The 18,793-nt window shown below is 32.4% G+C and overlaps 1 protein-coding gene across 3 annotated transcripts in view; it reads left to right on the top strand.

Moving 5' to 3' along the window:
* Positions 1–18,793, top strand: part of LOC129002891 (octopamine receptor beta-1R-like) — an 89,612-nt gene that overhangs the window by 53,984 nt on the left and 16,835 nt on the right. For 2 of the 3 annotated variants that reach the window (XM_054431006.1, XM_054431022.1), the window contains exons 3-4: positions 11,093–11,139; positions 13,798–14,415. In XM_054431006.1, the coding sequence (XP_054286981.1) occupies positions 14,006–14,415 (410 nt within the window). In that variant the 5' untranslated portion in view covers positions 11,093–11,139; positions 13,798–14,005. The remainder of the gene's footprint in view (positions 1–11,092; positions 11,140–13,797; positions 14,416–18,793) is intronic. The other variant, XM_054431014.1, reaches the window with a different exon arrangement.

Here is an 18,793-nt window from a genome sequence, read left to right as displayed (position 1 = left end):
CGGCACTCAACCACTCCACAAATATATTTTCGTAGCTCAGTGTATTTATAAAACAAAAATACGTTAGATACCGTTGCGATTCTGAATAATAATTATTTACAATGCCTGTAGATTAGAACAAAACTTTTTTTATAAAATGTTGTAATTAGTGCAATATATGAACTGCATTTTTATTTATCTCATTAAGGAAATATGTGGTTAATATTAAACTAGAGACCTGCCTGTTTAAATAAAGATTGCTAAACAATGTTTTCTCATTAATTATTCATTCTGAGACACGATAAGGGATCCATAAAACTAGTCTTCTCACGTATAGGCTATCTATTTTCACTGACAGGCCCTCGATTAATCTTCATTTATACGAGTACTATGGGTAAAATGTTTATATACGCGAGGCTGGCCACCAATTCATTTACTTGTAACTTTTTATTTACTGACTTAATATAGTTTTCGATGATTATAGTAAAGCTATCTATTTTTTCCCTTATAAAGCTCAACAAATGTAATAATAATTACTAAATACATTAAGTGGACGTTCTGCAATGTTGTTCATTTAAACAGATCTACAATCGCTTCTCCAAAAGCAACAAGCAGGGTGTCTTACAAGATTCGATGAAGTGCCTTTTCAACCTGAGTCCATAAAATAGGGTACGTTATAGGGTGACAATTAAGTCTTAGGACGACTTAATAACTTGAATACAAAAAGATATATCTCAACCAAATTCCGCATATCATTACTGGTAATAGTAGGCTAATCTACATTATTGTGTACATGGTGATCGGATGTCACTTATTGGGGACGGCCATAGGATGTAAGATGAAATTCTTAAAGGTATGGATAGGTTGATATGTATATAAAATAAAAGATCCTGTTAAACTAAAAACAATGCCTCAAACCGGACCTCAAATGGACAGTTATGAACAAATTACAGCTGTTATAGGGTTCATTGAATTTGCAATGGTATTATACGCTACCTTCTTAGGGGGTGCCCGCCAGTAGGCGGAAGAAAATAGATATGCATTTAACATTAAAGGTCTTTATTATTTTGTAAAATACAATGCCACGAACTTGAGCTCAAACGAACAACTGAGTAAAAAATGGCAGCCGTTTCAAAATGGCAAAATGGCAGATTCAAGAAATCTTTTAACAGCTACCATTTTTGACAAGGTTGTCTATTTGAGATTTGGTTTGCGGCATGATTTGATGTACATATCAATATATGTTTACCTTTAAGATTTTCAACCTACTCCCTGTGGACACTAGCATCTCATTTTCTCCTTCCAGAAACTGATGAGAACCTTTTCTGCGAAGGAGTGGGGGATTGTGGGAGAGCCCCTCACGTCAAATTAAGAAAATCTTTAAATTTATTTTATAATGTTTTAGTTAGAAATTTACCTTTTTAATTTTATAATATTAAAAAAAAAAAAACTTATGAAATTAAACCGTCATAACCTAACCTAACCAACTAAACTTCCTGGTAATATAAAAAATATATAAGATAAAAATCAAACGAATGTTTACTTATAATTTGTAATTATAAAATTAATTTAAAATTTTTTTATTATAAAGTTAAACTGTCATAACCTAACCAAACCAACCAAACTTGCTGATAATAAAAAAATGTAAGATAAAAATCGAATGAAGGTTTACTATAAAAAAAAAAAACAGTTATGTTCATGAATAAAATTTTTAATGCCTTAAATTCTAACAAAAGATGTACAGTATAACAGTGTCTCCGCTGGGATCCAGTGGAGACCTCCATATCGCCAGTCCGAGACGCTATCAACTACGCCACGAACACCGATGAAATCATATCGTCTCGTTACGGTACTAGTAATGGTGTTCGCTCAAGAGAAGAGTGACGTCACGCCCCCCACTCCTTCTCTAAAGAGGTTCTCATCAGTACCTGGAAGGGGACAACGAGGCGCTATACCTGTAGACTTCCCCCATAAGTATTATCCGATCACCATGTACACAGAAAAGTAGCCTTCTATTACCAGTAATGACGATCAAATTTGGTTGTGATATCTCTTTTAGTTTGAAAGTTATAAAGTTGTCGTAAGATTTAATTGTCACCCTATACAGCATTGTGTCGCCAAAATTGTTGTTTAAGAGTTTTGGCCTAAGCACTCGTTTTTAGCACTTAAGGCCAATCCCATGAAATAATTATATTTATTTCATTTGTAAATTTGCTGAGTCGTCGTTTTATCATATTTTTATACTAATAATATAAATGGAAAAGTTTGACTATGTAGGTTTCTGTATACTAATCTAAACAGCATACCAATATGAACATTCCCTACAGATAACCACCCTTTTACGATAACATATTGCAGTTTACTAGGAGTATAAATCGTGTTTTCTTCACCTTTTCTTATCCCATAACTTCACGAAAGGCCTACAGAAGTAGAGGACATTTAATGAAAGCCAAATTTCATTGCAAAGAGTCTTTAGGGGCATGAAGTGTTCTTCATCCCTAAGCACTCGTTTTTAGCCCTTAAGGCCAATCCCGTGAAATAATTATATTTATTTCATTTGTAAATTTGCTGAGTCGTCGTTTCCAATACTTTCATACTATTAATACAAATAGAAAAGTTTGTGGGTTTTTTGTTTTAAGTTCATTCACGCATTAACTACTGGTCGGATTGGACAGAAATTTAGCATTATGATAGCTCATATTTCCGATCACCATATTAGCCTATTGATAACTCAAAACTCCTTTCGAGCTCAACTCTAGTGGCTCTGGGATTTCCCATGTTAACCTTATGAGTAATCATATTTAAAACAGTCGAAACCCCTGTTTCAACCAAACAAATAAGTTGGGCTCTATGAAATGAAATGAAATGAAAAATGATTTATTTAATCAGGCAAAGTTAGGGCCACATGGCCCTCTCTTACCCTTAACCTGTTTATACAAATCTAAACATATACTGTACAATATAATCTATTTACAATAATTAATGTAAAAAGAAACAATGCTCTATGATTTCCACTACCATTATAACATTACGAGGCTTAACAACAGAGTGCAGCACGTAGAGAGACTGACAACAGTGACAATACAGAACAGATATAAGAAAACAGTTTTAGGGGTACTTTTGGAATGGTAGCGTTATAAAATATAACCCTCACCAAAGCAAACCTGCAGACTAAGCGAATTTTAATACGTCCGATTGGATGTTTACTAAAATATGTCCATAAACAAGTCAAATTAGATTTAGCGGTTACTTAAGTTTGCTGCTACGTTGCAGGTAAAAAGTGTTTTGACAAAAAGTTGATAGTATAGTATAAAATGAATAAATTCACAAGATGATTTTAGTATATGACAGCGTTTAAAATTATAATAAATATTTTTTTTTTCAGAAGTCTATCAAATGTAAATACATAAAACTTTGTCGATTATAATTATAATTATATATATTCACGTCCGTGCCGAATTCAATTCAGATATTAGGTTGTAATAAATATCAATACAGCGTGTAATTTCAGTCTTGAAACAAATCTGTATTTTTCAAACCGAAATAGATAGAAATATTCAGTTTGTGGCGTTGACTGTTAACAAAGGTTCCGTATTTTTTTACAAAAATATTTTTTAACCCCCCTAACAGGGTAGGGGTAGGGCACTCAAATAGCAACTCCTATTGAGTGACCCCTCATTTTGAAGGATTTTCAAAGGAAAAACAATGACGCAAACTCGAGGCAAAATTTGATTTACTGTATGTTAAAAGCACAGATTTCACAAATATGGAAACAAATCTGTATTTTTAAAACCGTAATAATTTCTCTTTGTTGTATTGATTGTTAACATTGGCTCCGCATTTGTTTTAAATCAACAATATTAAAAACCCCGTTAACAGGGTAGGGGATGGGGGTGATTTATTTTTTTTAACAACCCCTGTTGAGTGAACCCTTATTTTGAAGAGCTTCTTCAAAAGAAATACAATGGTGCAAACCCGAGGTAGATATTTCATCCCTAGCCTAAATGGTGGTTATTCCAAAATTTGATTTATGTGAAAAAGCACCGATTTTGGAATACCCGCCAAGTCACCCCCTACCCCCTACCCTGTTAGGGGGGTTATACAATTGTTTCGGTGAATAGCTGGACCTTTGTTAAGAATCAATGCTACAAGCAGAATATTTTTATCTATTTCGGTTTTAAAAATGCAGATTAGTTTCAAGACTTAATTTACACACTGATATGAAAATACAAAAGTATACATATTTTTAATCACTAAAGTAATAAAAAATAAACCCCAAAATAATATTTTGCGCATCTGCAAAACGATAATGTTTTTTTGATATTTTTACTGAACGTTTTAGGGATACATTTGTAAATAACTAACTAATTAAGATAACTGAATTATGAATAGCCACCATAATAGTCACTTCATGACAGTCCCTTTATGAATTTGAAATACAGTAACTTATTGTTTACTATATCTTTGCCGATTACCTTTGCCAGATAATGTATTTCAGCTATGTTTTTTTAAGGAGTTTGTGTTTTGATAATGGCAAAGTGGAGTCACAAAAGTTTATATTACTGAAGTTGAACGAAGTTTTCTTTAGAAAGGGTAGGCAGCTCGACCTGTCGTATATTGTCAAACTTTCTCTCTTTGACGGTCTGCAGGTTTTATGGCAGAAGTACCGGTACATACAAATATTTATTTCCCATAAAATATCAATACACATCACACTTTAAGTTTTTCTTTATTTAGTAAAAATATTTTTGAGCCCAATTAACCTGTATAAGACTGTGGTATTTTATTTAAAAATTAGCAATTGCACAATCTCTTACTGTTTCTTGATCTCACTCGGTTTTACTCAATTCAAAACTTGTTTTAATTTTGTTATATTCTATGTATAATTGTAAATATTTATTATTGATAACTGTCGCTAGTTTTTTTTTAATTTCTTTATTTTTTCTTGTTGTCAATGTAATTTTCTCCTGTACACCATGCCAATGGAATTAAATAAATAAAATAGATAAATATATATAAATGGCAATGTATGTAACTTGGGGGAAAAAACCATGTGGTGTGCCTCAGGGGTCGATACTGGGCCCTAGTATGTTCATAATCTATGTTAATGACATACCTCAAGTCTCCAATATGGAACTCTTTCAGTATGCAGACGATACAATGGTGCTATGTACGGCACCCAGTATCGACTCCCTGCGACACACACTCGACAGGGAGGTGCAAGCGCTCAGAGACTGGGTCCAGATGAATGGGTTGGTTATGAATGATGATAAAACTCAGCTTATAGAGTTTAGTTCTAATAATAATCAATATAAAACAGGTAAAATTACAACATCAAAATCTAAAATGCCACTGCAGCAAAATGTGAATTTTTTAGGTATAACTGTCAATGAAAATCTTAACTGGAAATCACAAGTTGTTAATTTGATTAAACGATTAAACCGCTGTATTTTCTCTCTTCGTGCAATCAGACAAGCTGTTGACTTGAAGACTCAGCTTATAGTTTATCATGCTTATTTTTCTTCAATAATGACATATGGTATTCTGGTTTGGGGAAACTCATGCCACTCCAACAAAATATTCAAACTTCAACAAAAAGCAATTAGAATTATTGGGCGAGTTCCTCGTAGAACTCCTTGTAAAAGTCTTTTTCAAACATTTTCGGTTTTAACATTTTATGATCACTATATTTTAGAAATTTCAAATTGGGTTAAAGACAATCTCTCCTCATTCATGAACCAACCCATTCATTTCCACCACACTAGATTTAAGAGTTATATTAAGCCTGAAACCCATAGATTAGAGAAATTTCATTTATCTCCCCAATATATAGGCCCACAAGTTTACAATAAGTTACCACTCTGCATAAAAAATATTGATAGTAAAACACAGTTCAGATCCACCCTGAAGACCTGGTTAAAAACAAAAAAAAATTTTCTATAGAATGTTATTTAAATAGGGACGTTAAGTTAGATTAATAATTTAGTAAGACATTTTTATTATTTCTTAGTTTTAGTATATCCTGTGTATGACTTTATGTCCTGTCAAAAAATGATGTAATGACATGTAGTAAATAAATAAAAAAATAAATAAATAAATAATGTAATGTGATAATTAGCTTACATAGAATAAAAATTCCCCCGCCGCAGCAAAGCTGTACACCAAGCGGATTTCTATATGTCGAATTAGATTTTTACTAAAATATGTCAGATTTATTCCCCGTTTTGAAATTACATTCAATTTAACTAGTTGCTGTTCTGATATATTACCGGAACAGAATAATGCGGTTTTTAAAGTCTAATATATATATTAAGTCTAATTTAACACTTGCAAAACAATTACGAGGGTTAGTAGAGGCAAAGATAAATCATTTCCAGACCCAGATAACAATTTGCCATTGGGTTATGAATAAATAATCCTATCTAACAAAAAGAATGGCGTTAGATAGTAACAAGACTAGGGTTTAAACCGCTCCCTTTCAAAAGGAAAAAATGCTACTGGTGTAGAAACACACAAAATGGTGAATTGTACCTTTGACTATTAATACAACAACATTGTACTTAAAGATCTCATATGCATTTTTAATCAGCTGTGAGGCAGAATCAAACAATCTATATATATATACTATTATAAAGAAGAGGTGGTGTCTGTGTGTTTGTATGAGCTAATCTAAAAAACTACTGAACCTACTGGGCTCAAATTGCACACAAATGAAGCTACAGCTCCGAGGATACATATAGAACTATTCCCGCTTCGATATTGTCCTAGGGCTCTGCCCCGTGGGCTTTCAAAAATTTGAGGTGAGAGATTTAAAAGTAAATATTGATTTATGGTATCCATGGTAACAAAAAACAAACCTGCAAAGTTCAAAAATGTAAACAAGCAGAACTAACTGTCAAATGAATTTTGATTTCACAATTCCACACAACTGCTTCAAACATATTAAATACTGCACGAATATTAGAACAGAGAGGGTAAGGATAATACATTTTAAATAATGATGTCACTAGCCCGAATGTAAACATTATTTAACATTACTTAAATGGAGCTGTCAAACCATATATATGTTAATGTAATTTCTTAAGTTTATGATTCTTTCAGTTACTTCATTTGTTTATGTTTATGATCTATTATTCTGAGTTTGTACTAATATTTGTGAAATGCTGTAATAATATTTTAAAGGGAATAATTCGTTGTAAAATAAATCATTCATGGATATAAGAAATAATTAAGATTCTATAATCATTGCCAGGCCATTATCCTGAGTTTTATGAGGTTTATTTTTGTATTTATTTCTGTGTAAACAGCAATATAATCCCCCTGCCGCAGCAAGTCTATGGACTGAGTGAATTTCCATTTTCCTGATTATAATTACACTAAAATATTGTTGTATAAAATTACCCTATTTTCCATAATTATTTATATTTTCCATTTTTTTCTATTTTTCGGTTTGTAACTGTTGTGTTGGTTTTTTTGTTTACAGTGCAAACCATTAAACACGTTCTTTTACTGTACCTTAAAATCTATCATTGGTTTTGTATCGTAGGTAGCCTAAATAAGTATGAACGGTATTAGTTAACCAAAACGTACTATTATCGAGTTAAGTTATACGGTTATATTTTGTTTCTGAATTAAATGGTAGGAGTGATACCATTTGGCATTTTCAAATAACCAACATTGTCTCTTTTGCATGTGACAAATACACTTAAATAAATACTAAACCGATAAGGTTGAAATTTGGTGTGATGATAGCTGACATTCCCGATTAATATATAGACATATTCTTACCTCAAAAACACTTTCAGGATCGGCCCCAGTAGCTCTGGCTCTGGATTTTCTCATGTTAGCCTTATGAGTATTCATATTAAGGGAATAAAAGAATTTTGTCAGCCGTTTCAACTGAACAAGTTGGTTCTATGATATTAAATAGCATTAAAAGTAAGGCTTACCAACAGGGTGCAGCACTATTATGTTTTTTGCATTTATTACAACAGCTAATTTGAACCAACTAGCAACAAAAAGTTGTGGTACACAATAAAAACTTTAATTTTTCCATGGTTTAGGTGCAGTTGTAGAAAATTAGGGCTATGGTAGATGTGTGCTACACTATAGGATAACGTATAAATTTAAAGACCAAATTTCCTTAAACCGTGTCCTCTCCCGTAACTGCAATAAGCATTTTATACTTCCATGCCAACCCAGTACGAAGGACGGGTACTCTGCTAGTTAATTATAAGTTTTTACTTTTCCATAGTGGAGAAGGTATCGTTTTCGTAAACTTTTTTGAGTTTGAGTAATAGGTGGATGTATCCGTGTTGGGTTCCCCCTGAACCCAAAAAGTGGTTTTCAAAGTGATGTCTGTGTGTGTGTGTGTTTTTTTACCTCTGGGGAAATGAAAACATGACAAAGTAAATCAAAATGACAAAGTAAATTGGATTGTCCCAGAGTGTAGATCTTACCGTGAGACCTACGTTGATAGCTACCTCTCTATAGGGAAATATTTTAAAATTAAATTTTGTTTTGAAGGTGTCAAAAATATCAGTAAACGTTCTCTTTTAATTCAGCAATATGAGCACTTTGAACACAGTAAGTATAAGCTAAACCTCAATATCTTATTCTGTTATGAAGTCCCAACACTAAATAACATTTTTAAAGACAATTAATGAGCATAGAATATAAAACATCCAATTATGTTAGATATTATCAATCAAATTATACTTGTTTGTTGTATTCTATTAGTATTTAGTAGTAATAGATGTTTTTTTAACTGCTTATAACGCTGCTTTAAGATAGATAAAATGTGAAACATTTATTTGAGTTGTTTAATTAATTGGAAATGTTTGTCATGACAAATTTGAATAGTTGTTGATTTACAATTTGGAACAGGAAAAATAAATATAATTGTGTAAATTTGGAACTACACGAAATGTGAAATGCTATATTTATAAACCAGTAGTACAATTTGCTACAAAGAATGACACTTAGAAAACGTAAGGAAAGCTATATTAATATTGCATGATTTTTTTAATGGAAAAGATCAATTGTTTTATATTCCTAGCCCTCATTTTGAAGGAAAATTCATAAATCGGTAGGTAGAAATATCAAAATGCCAACAAATTTAGTATTTCTTTGACAAGCCTTGGTGTAAAAGCTATTGTTTCTGAGACGTAGTATCTAATTTAGATCAGTAGTTTTTGTGCGATAGAGAGCACACTCAGACATACTCAATCACTTTAATTATAGATTATTGAAATACGATACATTTGTATGTGACTTGTGCCATGCACCACACTGGATCACCCTGATGAGATAGACGTCGCAATCAATCCTCACACTATTAGAGAGGGGGCATTAGAAGCTAGGTCGAGCAGTTTAACCAGGCCATACTTTGCCTTAAAGCTGTACATATTTGAAGGTTTCGGGGTGAACAATTTTAGGTAGGAGTAATGTGCTAAACAGATCCAGACTAGGGTTCAAAAAGATGAGGAGGTTTCATTTTCTTCAGTAGTCATTGTGCTCACAGGAGTCAGGCACTACCAAGAGACGTTGACTGCAAATTTGAGACCATTGTGCCCTTAAATAGATTTTATTCTACGTCTTATCAAAAAACCCTTTACTAAACATAACAAATAGTCCATACTATTTCAAGTAAGTAAAAATTAATAAATAAGGCAAAACCATTCATAAAACCAATATAAAGCATTTTTAACTACTCAACTCGGTGACCAGTATTGATATCAAACAAACCCTTACCCTTGTTTCTCACTAAACCAACCTTAAAGAATAATGTTTGCTTTACCAAATGTCATGCAAATCAGACAAATTACCTGAGATGTCGTGTTCACTGACATATACACACCTTTATGTACACAAGTATAAGGTGGGGCAATGATAACAATACAATTTATTGTATCCAACAGATATTGCAACAATTAGTGACTAGCTGTGCTCATAAACAAAATTGAACGATACTATTTTAGTAAACATGGCGTTTTGGAACCCTGAACAGCGTGCTTTTGCTGTGAAAACGTTTTTTTTTTAATAACGATTATTTTATAAAAACACAGAGATTGTTTGGGAAGCATTTCAATCTTGATCGAAACGGGACTGTCCTGAGTTGGTTAACGATAAAGAACTGGGTACCAATATTTAGAAGAAAAGCGTTAACCCCAAAAAAAGATTGGTGGAAGTTGAGGTGGGAGCCATACAACTGTTCGCACACCAGCCAATGTGGACTATTTCCGAACCGCAGTCACTCAAAGTCTAAAGAGGTTCGCCAGGAAGCAGTCATTATCACTTAAAATTTCAAGAAGATGTCTTGGAAGGATCTTGCATCAAGATCTCCATTTCTACCCCTACAAGATATAAGATGCCTGCTCAAACTCAGGCAGAGAATCGCAGAAGAGGTTTAAGCAATTCCTCAAGAAATGAAGAAATGCTTAAAAGCGTATCCGGTGGTTTTTTCAAGCGACTCGAAGAATGTCAACATTTTCAAGGACGTCACTAGAATGATGTTGTTTTCAAGATATGAAATATTGACTTATCCAAGATAAAATGGTATGAGATTACCTTTCTTATGTGTTTTTTTAAATATCAGTAGTATAACAATTTTAGGTTTTGTGTTATTCATAAATTGTATAATTCTCATTGTCCAACCCTGTGTATTATATATACAAATATAACAATTTGAACGAATAGTGTTGTTGGCCTCTGGAGATATCAAAATAATAAACTGTATCAGCAAACTGACACATACTTTCTCACATTAGCGTGTCAACAACCTTTATCATGGGTATGTGGTGGGAGTTACTATGATATTTTATAAGAAAAACCACAAAAAATTGCAACAACTTTTAAACCGTTGTTTTTACAGCTATGTTAAAATTTAAAAACATTGAGATACTTTAAACTTATATAGGCAATAACGAAAATTGAAATTGGTTTTGTCTAAACCTTCCATATATTTGACAAATCGACCTTCGTAAGTTTGGCTTAAATATGTTCAGCTGTTATTGGTGTGTTAGAAAGTTTGCATTGAGTTCGATCCCAAAGAGCTTCGCTTCGCTCCTCTCAATTTAAATTCGCTTTTACAAATTTGTATTCCTTTTTTCAGGGTTCCAGTTACAATGTTGTCCACCCAAGTTATACTGGTCACAATTGGTAAGAAACATTTATTTAATAATTAATTCATACATCTATTACTTATACTACTATTATTTCGTTTCTTCAAAAATTGCAAATTATATAGTTCATAATTCAGTGTACTATTATACTACTATTAATAATGATTCTATTTGCAAGTATCAACACTTTTTCAATGTGTTTTTTTTACCTTACTTAATAAAGCGTGCCAAAGCATGCAGAGAATAAGAAAATATATAAAAAGACTGAGTCGTAGTTTGTAATTCATTAAAAAAATTTAGGGTTGACGTTAATATTAGTTACGACTTCAGCTACTACCGTAAGTGGAACAGTAATACTTAGACCCGGGACTGGTTTACTCTTTCATTTTGATGTCTCCAGAGGCCAAAAACATCATCCGTTCAAAATGTTGCATGTGTATATTTAGTGTACTTATTTATTATCTATTTGATGTTTTAGGGAATTCAAGTAAAATATTGTAATGTTTGTTTAAAATGTAAAGAAGAAAATGACTTACGTAAAATTTTGTGTTTTCATAGTATGTTTCATTGGTATTTGTAATTTTTCTAAGATAACTTTAAAGAGATTGCGCACTCACTGATAATAAGAAGGCTTGCAATGCAAATAACATGGGTATCCCTGTTTTATGATAAGCATAATATGATGATCATATGATGAGCAATAATCGTTTCCACCCTTATCAACTATATATAAAATATATCACGGATTTTGAAGTAACGAAGTGACGTAGGATGCTAATACATATGTGTGTGTGTGTGTCCGTGAACGCGATAACTTGAGTAATTTCCGTCCGATTTTGATGAAACTTAGTTTGAAGGTGAAAGGCGAGATAAACTTGAATGAGTTCACGAACCATCATGGTCGAACTATGGCAACGGGGTTTTATGAAGTAAAAATTAGGTTTTCTCAATTTTGAATCTTAAAAGACAATTTTCCCAATTTATATCTAGACCATTTTAAAGAGCTTAAAAAGAATAATATAGTATATTAAAACTGTTTATGTACGGTTATTGGCTACGGAGAGAGTTCTGAGAATTGTTAATATAAATTCCCCATGATAAATTTGTTCTTTAGGGGCATATTGTAAAATGTTGTAATGGATATATTTTAATAAAACTTGGAAAATTTATAAATATTTTTTCAAAAATGCCATTATTTGCAGCCTCCCTGTAGCAGTAAACCTAGATACTAGTTAAACCTAATTTAATTATTTAAAAGTTTTTAATTGAAAATCAAATTAGCTCAATGGAAATTGGCTTAGTCTCCAGGTTTCCTGTGCCGGGGGTATATTATATTATTGTAGTTCTTTTTTAGTTACTTTTTTATGTACATGATTTTTTGTTGGTTTTACTAATGTTATGCCTTTAAATATAAACATAAAGGTACTATAGGTGGTATATACCTTCCTGAAATATTTGTATGATGCATTTGACTTCTTGAGTATTAATAAAATCAAATGTAAAAATTTCAATCTCCCGAGCAAGAAGGGTTGCAACAAAACTTTACAGCCTATTAAATGTTTTGTTTAGGTTTGCGAATTGCATGAAATTTGCATCAACTGTAACATTAAGGCTGTATCAATGTGTAGGGTAGAGATAATAGCATCAACCCCCTCCCTATCTTCTGGCTAATGAGCTTACCTCTGTGATGTACCATCTTCCATTTACTCAAGAACTCCGTCTCATACCCCAACCTTCAGTTCCACTTATAATACCTAAATAACGAAATATAAATCGTTTAACTGACTGAAATAATTAATCATTTTTAAGTGGATTCTTAGATCGCGTATCCAATATCGTGAAATGGGAAAACTGAAACACATAATGCACATTTTGTAGCAGTATTATTGTTAACTAAAGTATTCACAGTATACCTGGGTTTGGTAAGCAAATGTTGATTACGTGATGTTTTCGTCACATGCAGTTTTAACTTTGTGGTTCATTTATATTCTTTACAAGCTTATCAATATTAATTTGCTATGTAAAATTTTTAATTTTTGTTTTGAAATTGTAGAAATAATAGGTAAAGGAACCTATGTTACTGTGTGGAAAGTATGATAGAACTCTACTAACCGTTAAGATCAGGATGGTTCAACACTATCTCACTGTTTCGTTGCTGTATTGACCCATTTGTTATAGTATTAAATAAATCCATTTCCAGTTAATTTTTTTAATAAATTAAATGCCGTGATAGAACAAGATTTTCTTCTACCAACAGTTTGTTATTTGTTGTAATTTAAAATATTTTGCTTTACGAATAATCAATAATAATTACCTACAACCTATAAACTTTGCCAAATATACGTAACTAATAAAGTTTACTTAATAGTTTTCATTATTTTAATCAAACGGCTTGTGATGTGAACACCTTCATAGTTTAAACAGTTATTTTATTCATTAAATAATTCATCCAAAAAAAGCAATGTGCATATACATCACAGTTTTAACAGTACAAATTATTGCATTTTATTAAACTGCAACAACTGAATAAGTAACTGCTTCGATGTATAACCCCTTTTCCCACATTACCTTTGTTGATTATTAATTTTATCCACACCAATACTAGTTTGTCTTTTAAAGCAAAACGTGTTTCGGATCTGTTATGTTTGAAGTTTATTGCCGCTATTGATAATTTTCGTTTTATTTACTGTTTCAGAACACCGTCATGGAAAAACTCCCACCGTCGAGTATACCGCAACATTAACAATATTAAGCATTACAATAAAATCCACAAGATCAATAAGTTAAGTGACATAGAGCTTAGTACAAGATAAATGGGAAACTTTACGCTTCGTTCGCAGTAGCCCTAACCGAGTTACCTCTCTAAACGTTTAGAAAGTGATAGATTACGTACCTGAATAGTGATGGAGGTCTATATGGCAAACACGAGTTTTTACTACCAAAACAATAGCCTGAACGAAAGCCTTTACGACCCGAACACCACGTTGCCAGAGGAACAGTCTACTTGGGAGTTTCTTGTCATCATACTGGTCAAGTCGATGGTGATGGGGTTCATCATACTGGCGGCGCTGTTCGGCAACTTACTTGTCATGGTTAGTGTGATGAGACATCGCAAGCTCAGGGTGATCACCAACTACTTCGTCGTGTCCCTGGCATTGGCAGACATGTTGGTAGCCATATGGGCCATGTGTTTCAACGCTAGTGTAGAACTCACGGGAGGTCGCTGGCTCTTTGGCTACTTCATGTGTGACGTCTGGAACTCCCTCGACGTCTACTTCTCTACCGTCTCCATACTGCATCTGTGCTGCATCAGGTGAGAATCAATTGCTAGGCTATAAATATGATTAGCTCATCTTAGAGTTACACTCATAATGAAGTGTAGATTATCATTAGAGTAAATAGGAAACCAGGAGGAGTTTTCGGTGTAACTGAGAGTTTTTAATAACTGTAATTTTTGAAACTAATTACACAATGCAAATTAAATTATACGATATGTTCATACACATTTTTGTTGCCATCTAATCTCTAAGAATAGCCTTTGCTCTAACATTATTTAAAAGTTTTTAAATCTGGCTTAATGGTTAAAGGTTTGATTAAGTTCCTTAGAAACACCAAAACACGCATCACAGAACCATAGAACAGTGGAGAGCGCAACACATTTGACAAAAAGAATGGTTCTGGAAAATCTTTTTTTATTTTAATTAAGTTACAAGTATTTTTCCCCGCAACGGTTATTCCGTACAACATGTTGTTTCTTAGTAGTCCTATATTAATTATTTTAGTTTCAACGTCAAATGCTTCTAGTCCAATAATGTGGCTGGTTGTTAACTAAAGCCAAACATACATGTATAATTAATTGGAAATTCTCCTCATTTCCAAACAGTGATCAGACCACAACCGTGGCTAATTTACATCCGTCAATCCTTACTGGAAATTAACCACGTTCAACTATTGACAACTATTGACAATTAATTGAAATAAAACCACAAGGTCAAAAGCGATGATTTATCAGATTGTTACCATTATTAAATTTGACTTTTCTAACATTTATTGTGTTTAAAAACTACACAACTTTTCTGGAGTCGGATAAACAAGAGTTGAATAAACTGCTCCGTCATCAAGTGAAAATTACTAACTCTACGTTAAACTTGATTGGCCCTCAAAAGGTGGCCAGTCACAAAAAACTGAAAACCACTACGAGTATTTATAACCTCAATATTATATACAACAACAATTAATAATATAAGGTACATAGTGAAACAAAAAGTTAAAAAATTGGTTAAAATACCTGCTTCTTGTAATCCAAAATTTTGCTGCTATGACGCAACTAGCTTCAACTTCTCACGAAGTCATCTTCGGGCGTCCAGGGGATGTCAGATCACTTCATCAGAAGGTCGTCAATACACACATACGTTCATACACGAACATGGTCTCGGTTACGAACACGAACACAGACACGAACATTGAAACGAAAAAGTACAATTTAACGAGTAAAAGCTAAAAATGGTAACACCAGTGAGGATGATGCGTCACGACCGGATGGATGTAGCGTCTAGACTTTATATCTGTGATTAGCTTTATATTTGTGATTACTTTTAAAAAGTTAAAAGTAATCAAACACTATAAAATGCTAAGAAGATGTTTTATTACAATACCAATTATTATTAAACTGCCGATTAGTACTTACGATTATATATAGGAATTGAAAAAATATTTACCAACCAAGCACATTTTTCATTAATCTTTTGAATAACATAACTTATAACGTATTAAGTGACATATTAGATTCACAGAAACCGAAATATGGAGATATTTTTCTATTTCTCAAAAAATTAAAGTTAGGTTTTTAAATAAAATATTTATATAGAATACTACAAAATATTGCAGGGTGTATAATTGTTATGGGAATATTGTATGGAGTGAAATAAAAAAATTCAAACTCTTATCGGGCTATTCGTTTGGTTAAGCCAGTGAATAAATCAAACCTATCCTTTATTATAAAAATTCCCAATTTAACCAATTTTATCTGTACGTCTAGGGCATATCATGGTGTACTGTTGTGGTACACTCTTTTGTAAATATGTGTTGCAGATGCTGTTTATTCTTTTAAAAAGTAAAGCAAAGATTTTTGTATGAGGTTGACAGTCTCTTTCACCTTAATAAGGTTAAAGAGACTGTCAACCTCATACCAGCAAATATAATATTTTGTAGCTCTCTTATTTATTGATTTATTTATTAAAAGTTAACTTTTATAGTAATTTTATAAAAAAATTCCATCTAACATATTGTAAACCTTAGAATAATACTACACAATTTAATAATTGTAAAAATCAATAAATAAAATAAATAAAATAATATACAGGGTGCGGCAAAGAAAACCGATTTATATTATGCAGCGACAGGTCGTCTGAGCTGGTATGGTTAGGTTCATTGGAAAGCCTACACGATGCTATTATCTGTGGTCCTATGACCCCTGCTCTGTAGCAGTGGTCACCTGAGCAACGTGCGTTTGTTGTCAAGTCGTATTTAAAAAGTATTGATTCAGTCATTGCAACTCAGCGGCAGTTCCGCGCATTCTTTTTATTAAAATATGGTGACATATATTCCGTCAAGTAGCACAATAATGTGGTGAGCTACCAACTTTAGAACAACGGGTTCTGCGTTCAAAAAGAAGCTGACAAGCCGTCCAAAGAAGATCGTACGCTATACAACTAAAATTGGATAGAGCTTGTGCTGCTGTGGAAAAGTCCTCGTAGGCAGGCCGAAAACAAGCATCTGCCTTGAACATGTCTGACCCCTCTAATTTTGAGGTTCGATCTTAATTATTATCTTTGCAGATTAATGTGTGTTAATATGTTTAATTATGTTGATTATCTATACAGATAACCGTGACGGATCCACTCCATGTCAACATAATTTAAGGAATGAATGGAAATGCCACTGAGATGCAATGACTTTTAAATCCACTCTCAAACGCCCGTCTCTCATGTGACAACTGTTCTATGATCTACAGATAATGGCATCGTGTATGTTTTCCAACGAGCCTACTAGTACAGGTAAAATAGGGTTTTATAAACAACAAAATTTGTACATTCATGAAATTTCACCTGTGAGTTACTAATAATATAAGAAATAAAGATCCGATGAGTCCCAAAAATTTTGGGTGTCTAAGGCCCTTTTTGGGACCTTTTTTGATCCGAAGGGCCCTTGTTCCTGAATAATTTTGTTTTTACGTTTAAGGTCGAGTGAGGTGTGGTTTTCGATGGTTTTAGTTATTTTAAATCGATTGGGACTAGTTTTAAGTGTATTAAACCACTCCATACAGGGTGTTTCGAAATATTATTACTTTTTACGATATTTAAACATTTATTCATAAAGTAATAAAATTAAGTAACCTCCATGCTCTATATAAAAGGGGATTATTGAAAATAATTGTAATTCTTTACTACGTAAGGGAAAGGATCACAAGGAGTAGAAAATATTAAAAACCTCGGTCAAAGCAAACCTGCAGACCTAGCGAATTTCCTTTTTACTTACTTGATTTTTAATTAAATCTAAAATAGCATTGCGTTTAACGATTACCTAGGTTTGCTGCTACAAGGAGGCTAATAAAGTGTGTTTATAGTAAAATATTAATAGCCTAGTATAAAACAAATAAAATTGACAAGTTTGATCAAGATATATCTATTAAAAAACAAACAAAATCATTTTACACTATTCTACATGAGAATAAAATGGGAATTTTAAATTTACAAATTTAGTATTTTTATCCGTAACTAATAACTATACAAAAACACTTTAATATACTAAATTATTTGTTTTTAAGCTATTTAAAATGTTCTAGAGAAAAATTGGGAAACTTTGTGTTTTGAGGGTGAAGTAAATGAGAAAACCCAATTTTTACCCCATAAACCTCGTTCCCATTGTTCAGGACAAAAATGCTTGTACCGACAATGCTGCTCTGATGTCATAGTGTTGTCCTGGTCGTCATAACCACGAAAGACAACCGTACTTGTATTGATTGAAAGTAATTTTGAGGAAATTAAGATACAAGTTGCAAACTTCAGTATGTATGAAAGGTGTTTTTGCACCACATTGCTCGGCTTTAAGATTAGTGTTGCCTGTTCTGCAATATGCAAGCTTTGTAAAGGGGAACCCTGCTTGAACACCAACTTGGACAAAATCAGCAAAGATGTACAAGTTGCTAAGAATAATAAAATGTTTAATGAGTCGTCTGAGAATAATTATTGTGATGATGAAATTGTAAAGAGAGATACTACGGAAATTGTAGAAAAATAGCTTTAGTTTAAGTATTAAGTATAAATTTAAGTAGTTTAAGTATTATTTTAATATGTAATGTAAGGTTTTATACAAATACAATTGTTTTTTTTTACAAATGTAAAAAAAAACTTAAATAACTACCTAAGAAAAATACATATCAATTTGAAATTGGTCTTAATAGATTTGCATGAAAAACATATTGAAAGATTATTCACACCACCTTTAAAGTTGAAATTTATATGTGTTTATATACATATATATATAATATAATATACCCATGTTATATACGTGTCCGTAAACATGATAACTGGAGTAATTTTGGTTCAATTTTAACGAAACCGGCATTATCGGTCCTTGGAACAGGGTTTTATGTGGTATAAATTTGTAATCTTTGACCCTCAAAACACAAA

Source organism: Macrosteles quadrilineatus, unplaced genomic scaffold (assembly GCF_028750875.1).
Source record: "Macrosteles quadrilineatus isolate MER2022 unplaced genomic scaffold, UCM_ALF_1.0 Scaffold_1__1_contigs__length_201487025, whole genome shotgun sequence".
NCBI lineage: Eukaryota > Metazoa > Arthropoda > Insecta > Hemiptera > Cicadellidae > Macrosteles > Macrosteles quadrilineatus.
Note: the sequence above shows the minus strand (reverse complement) of the source record. Positions and strands in the feature narration are given on the sequence as shown.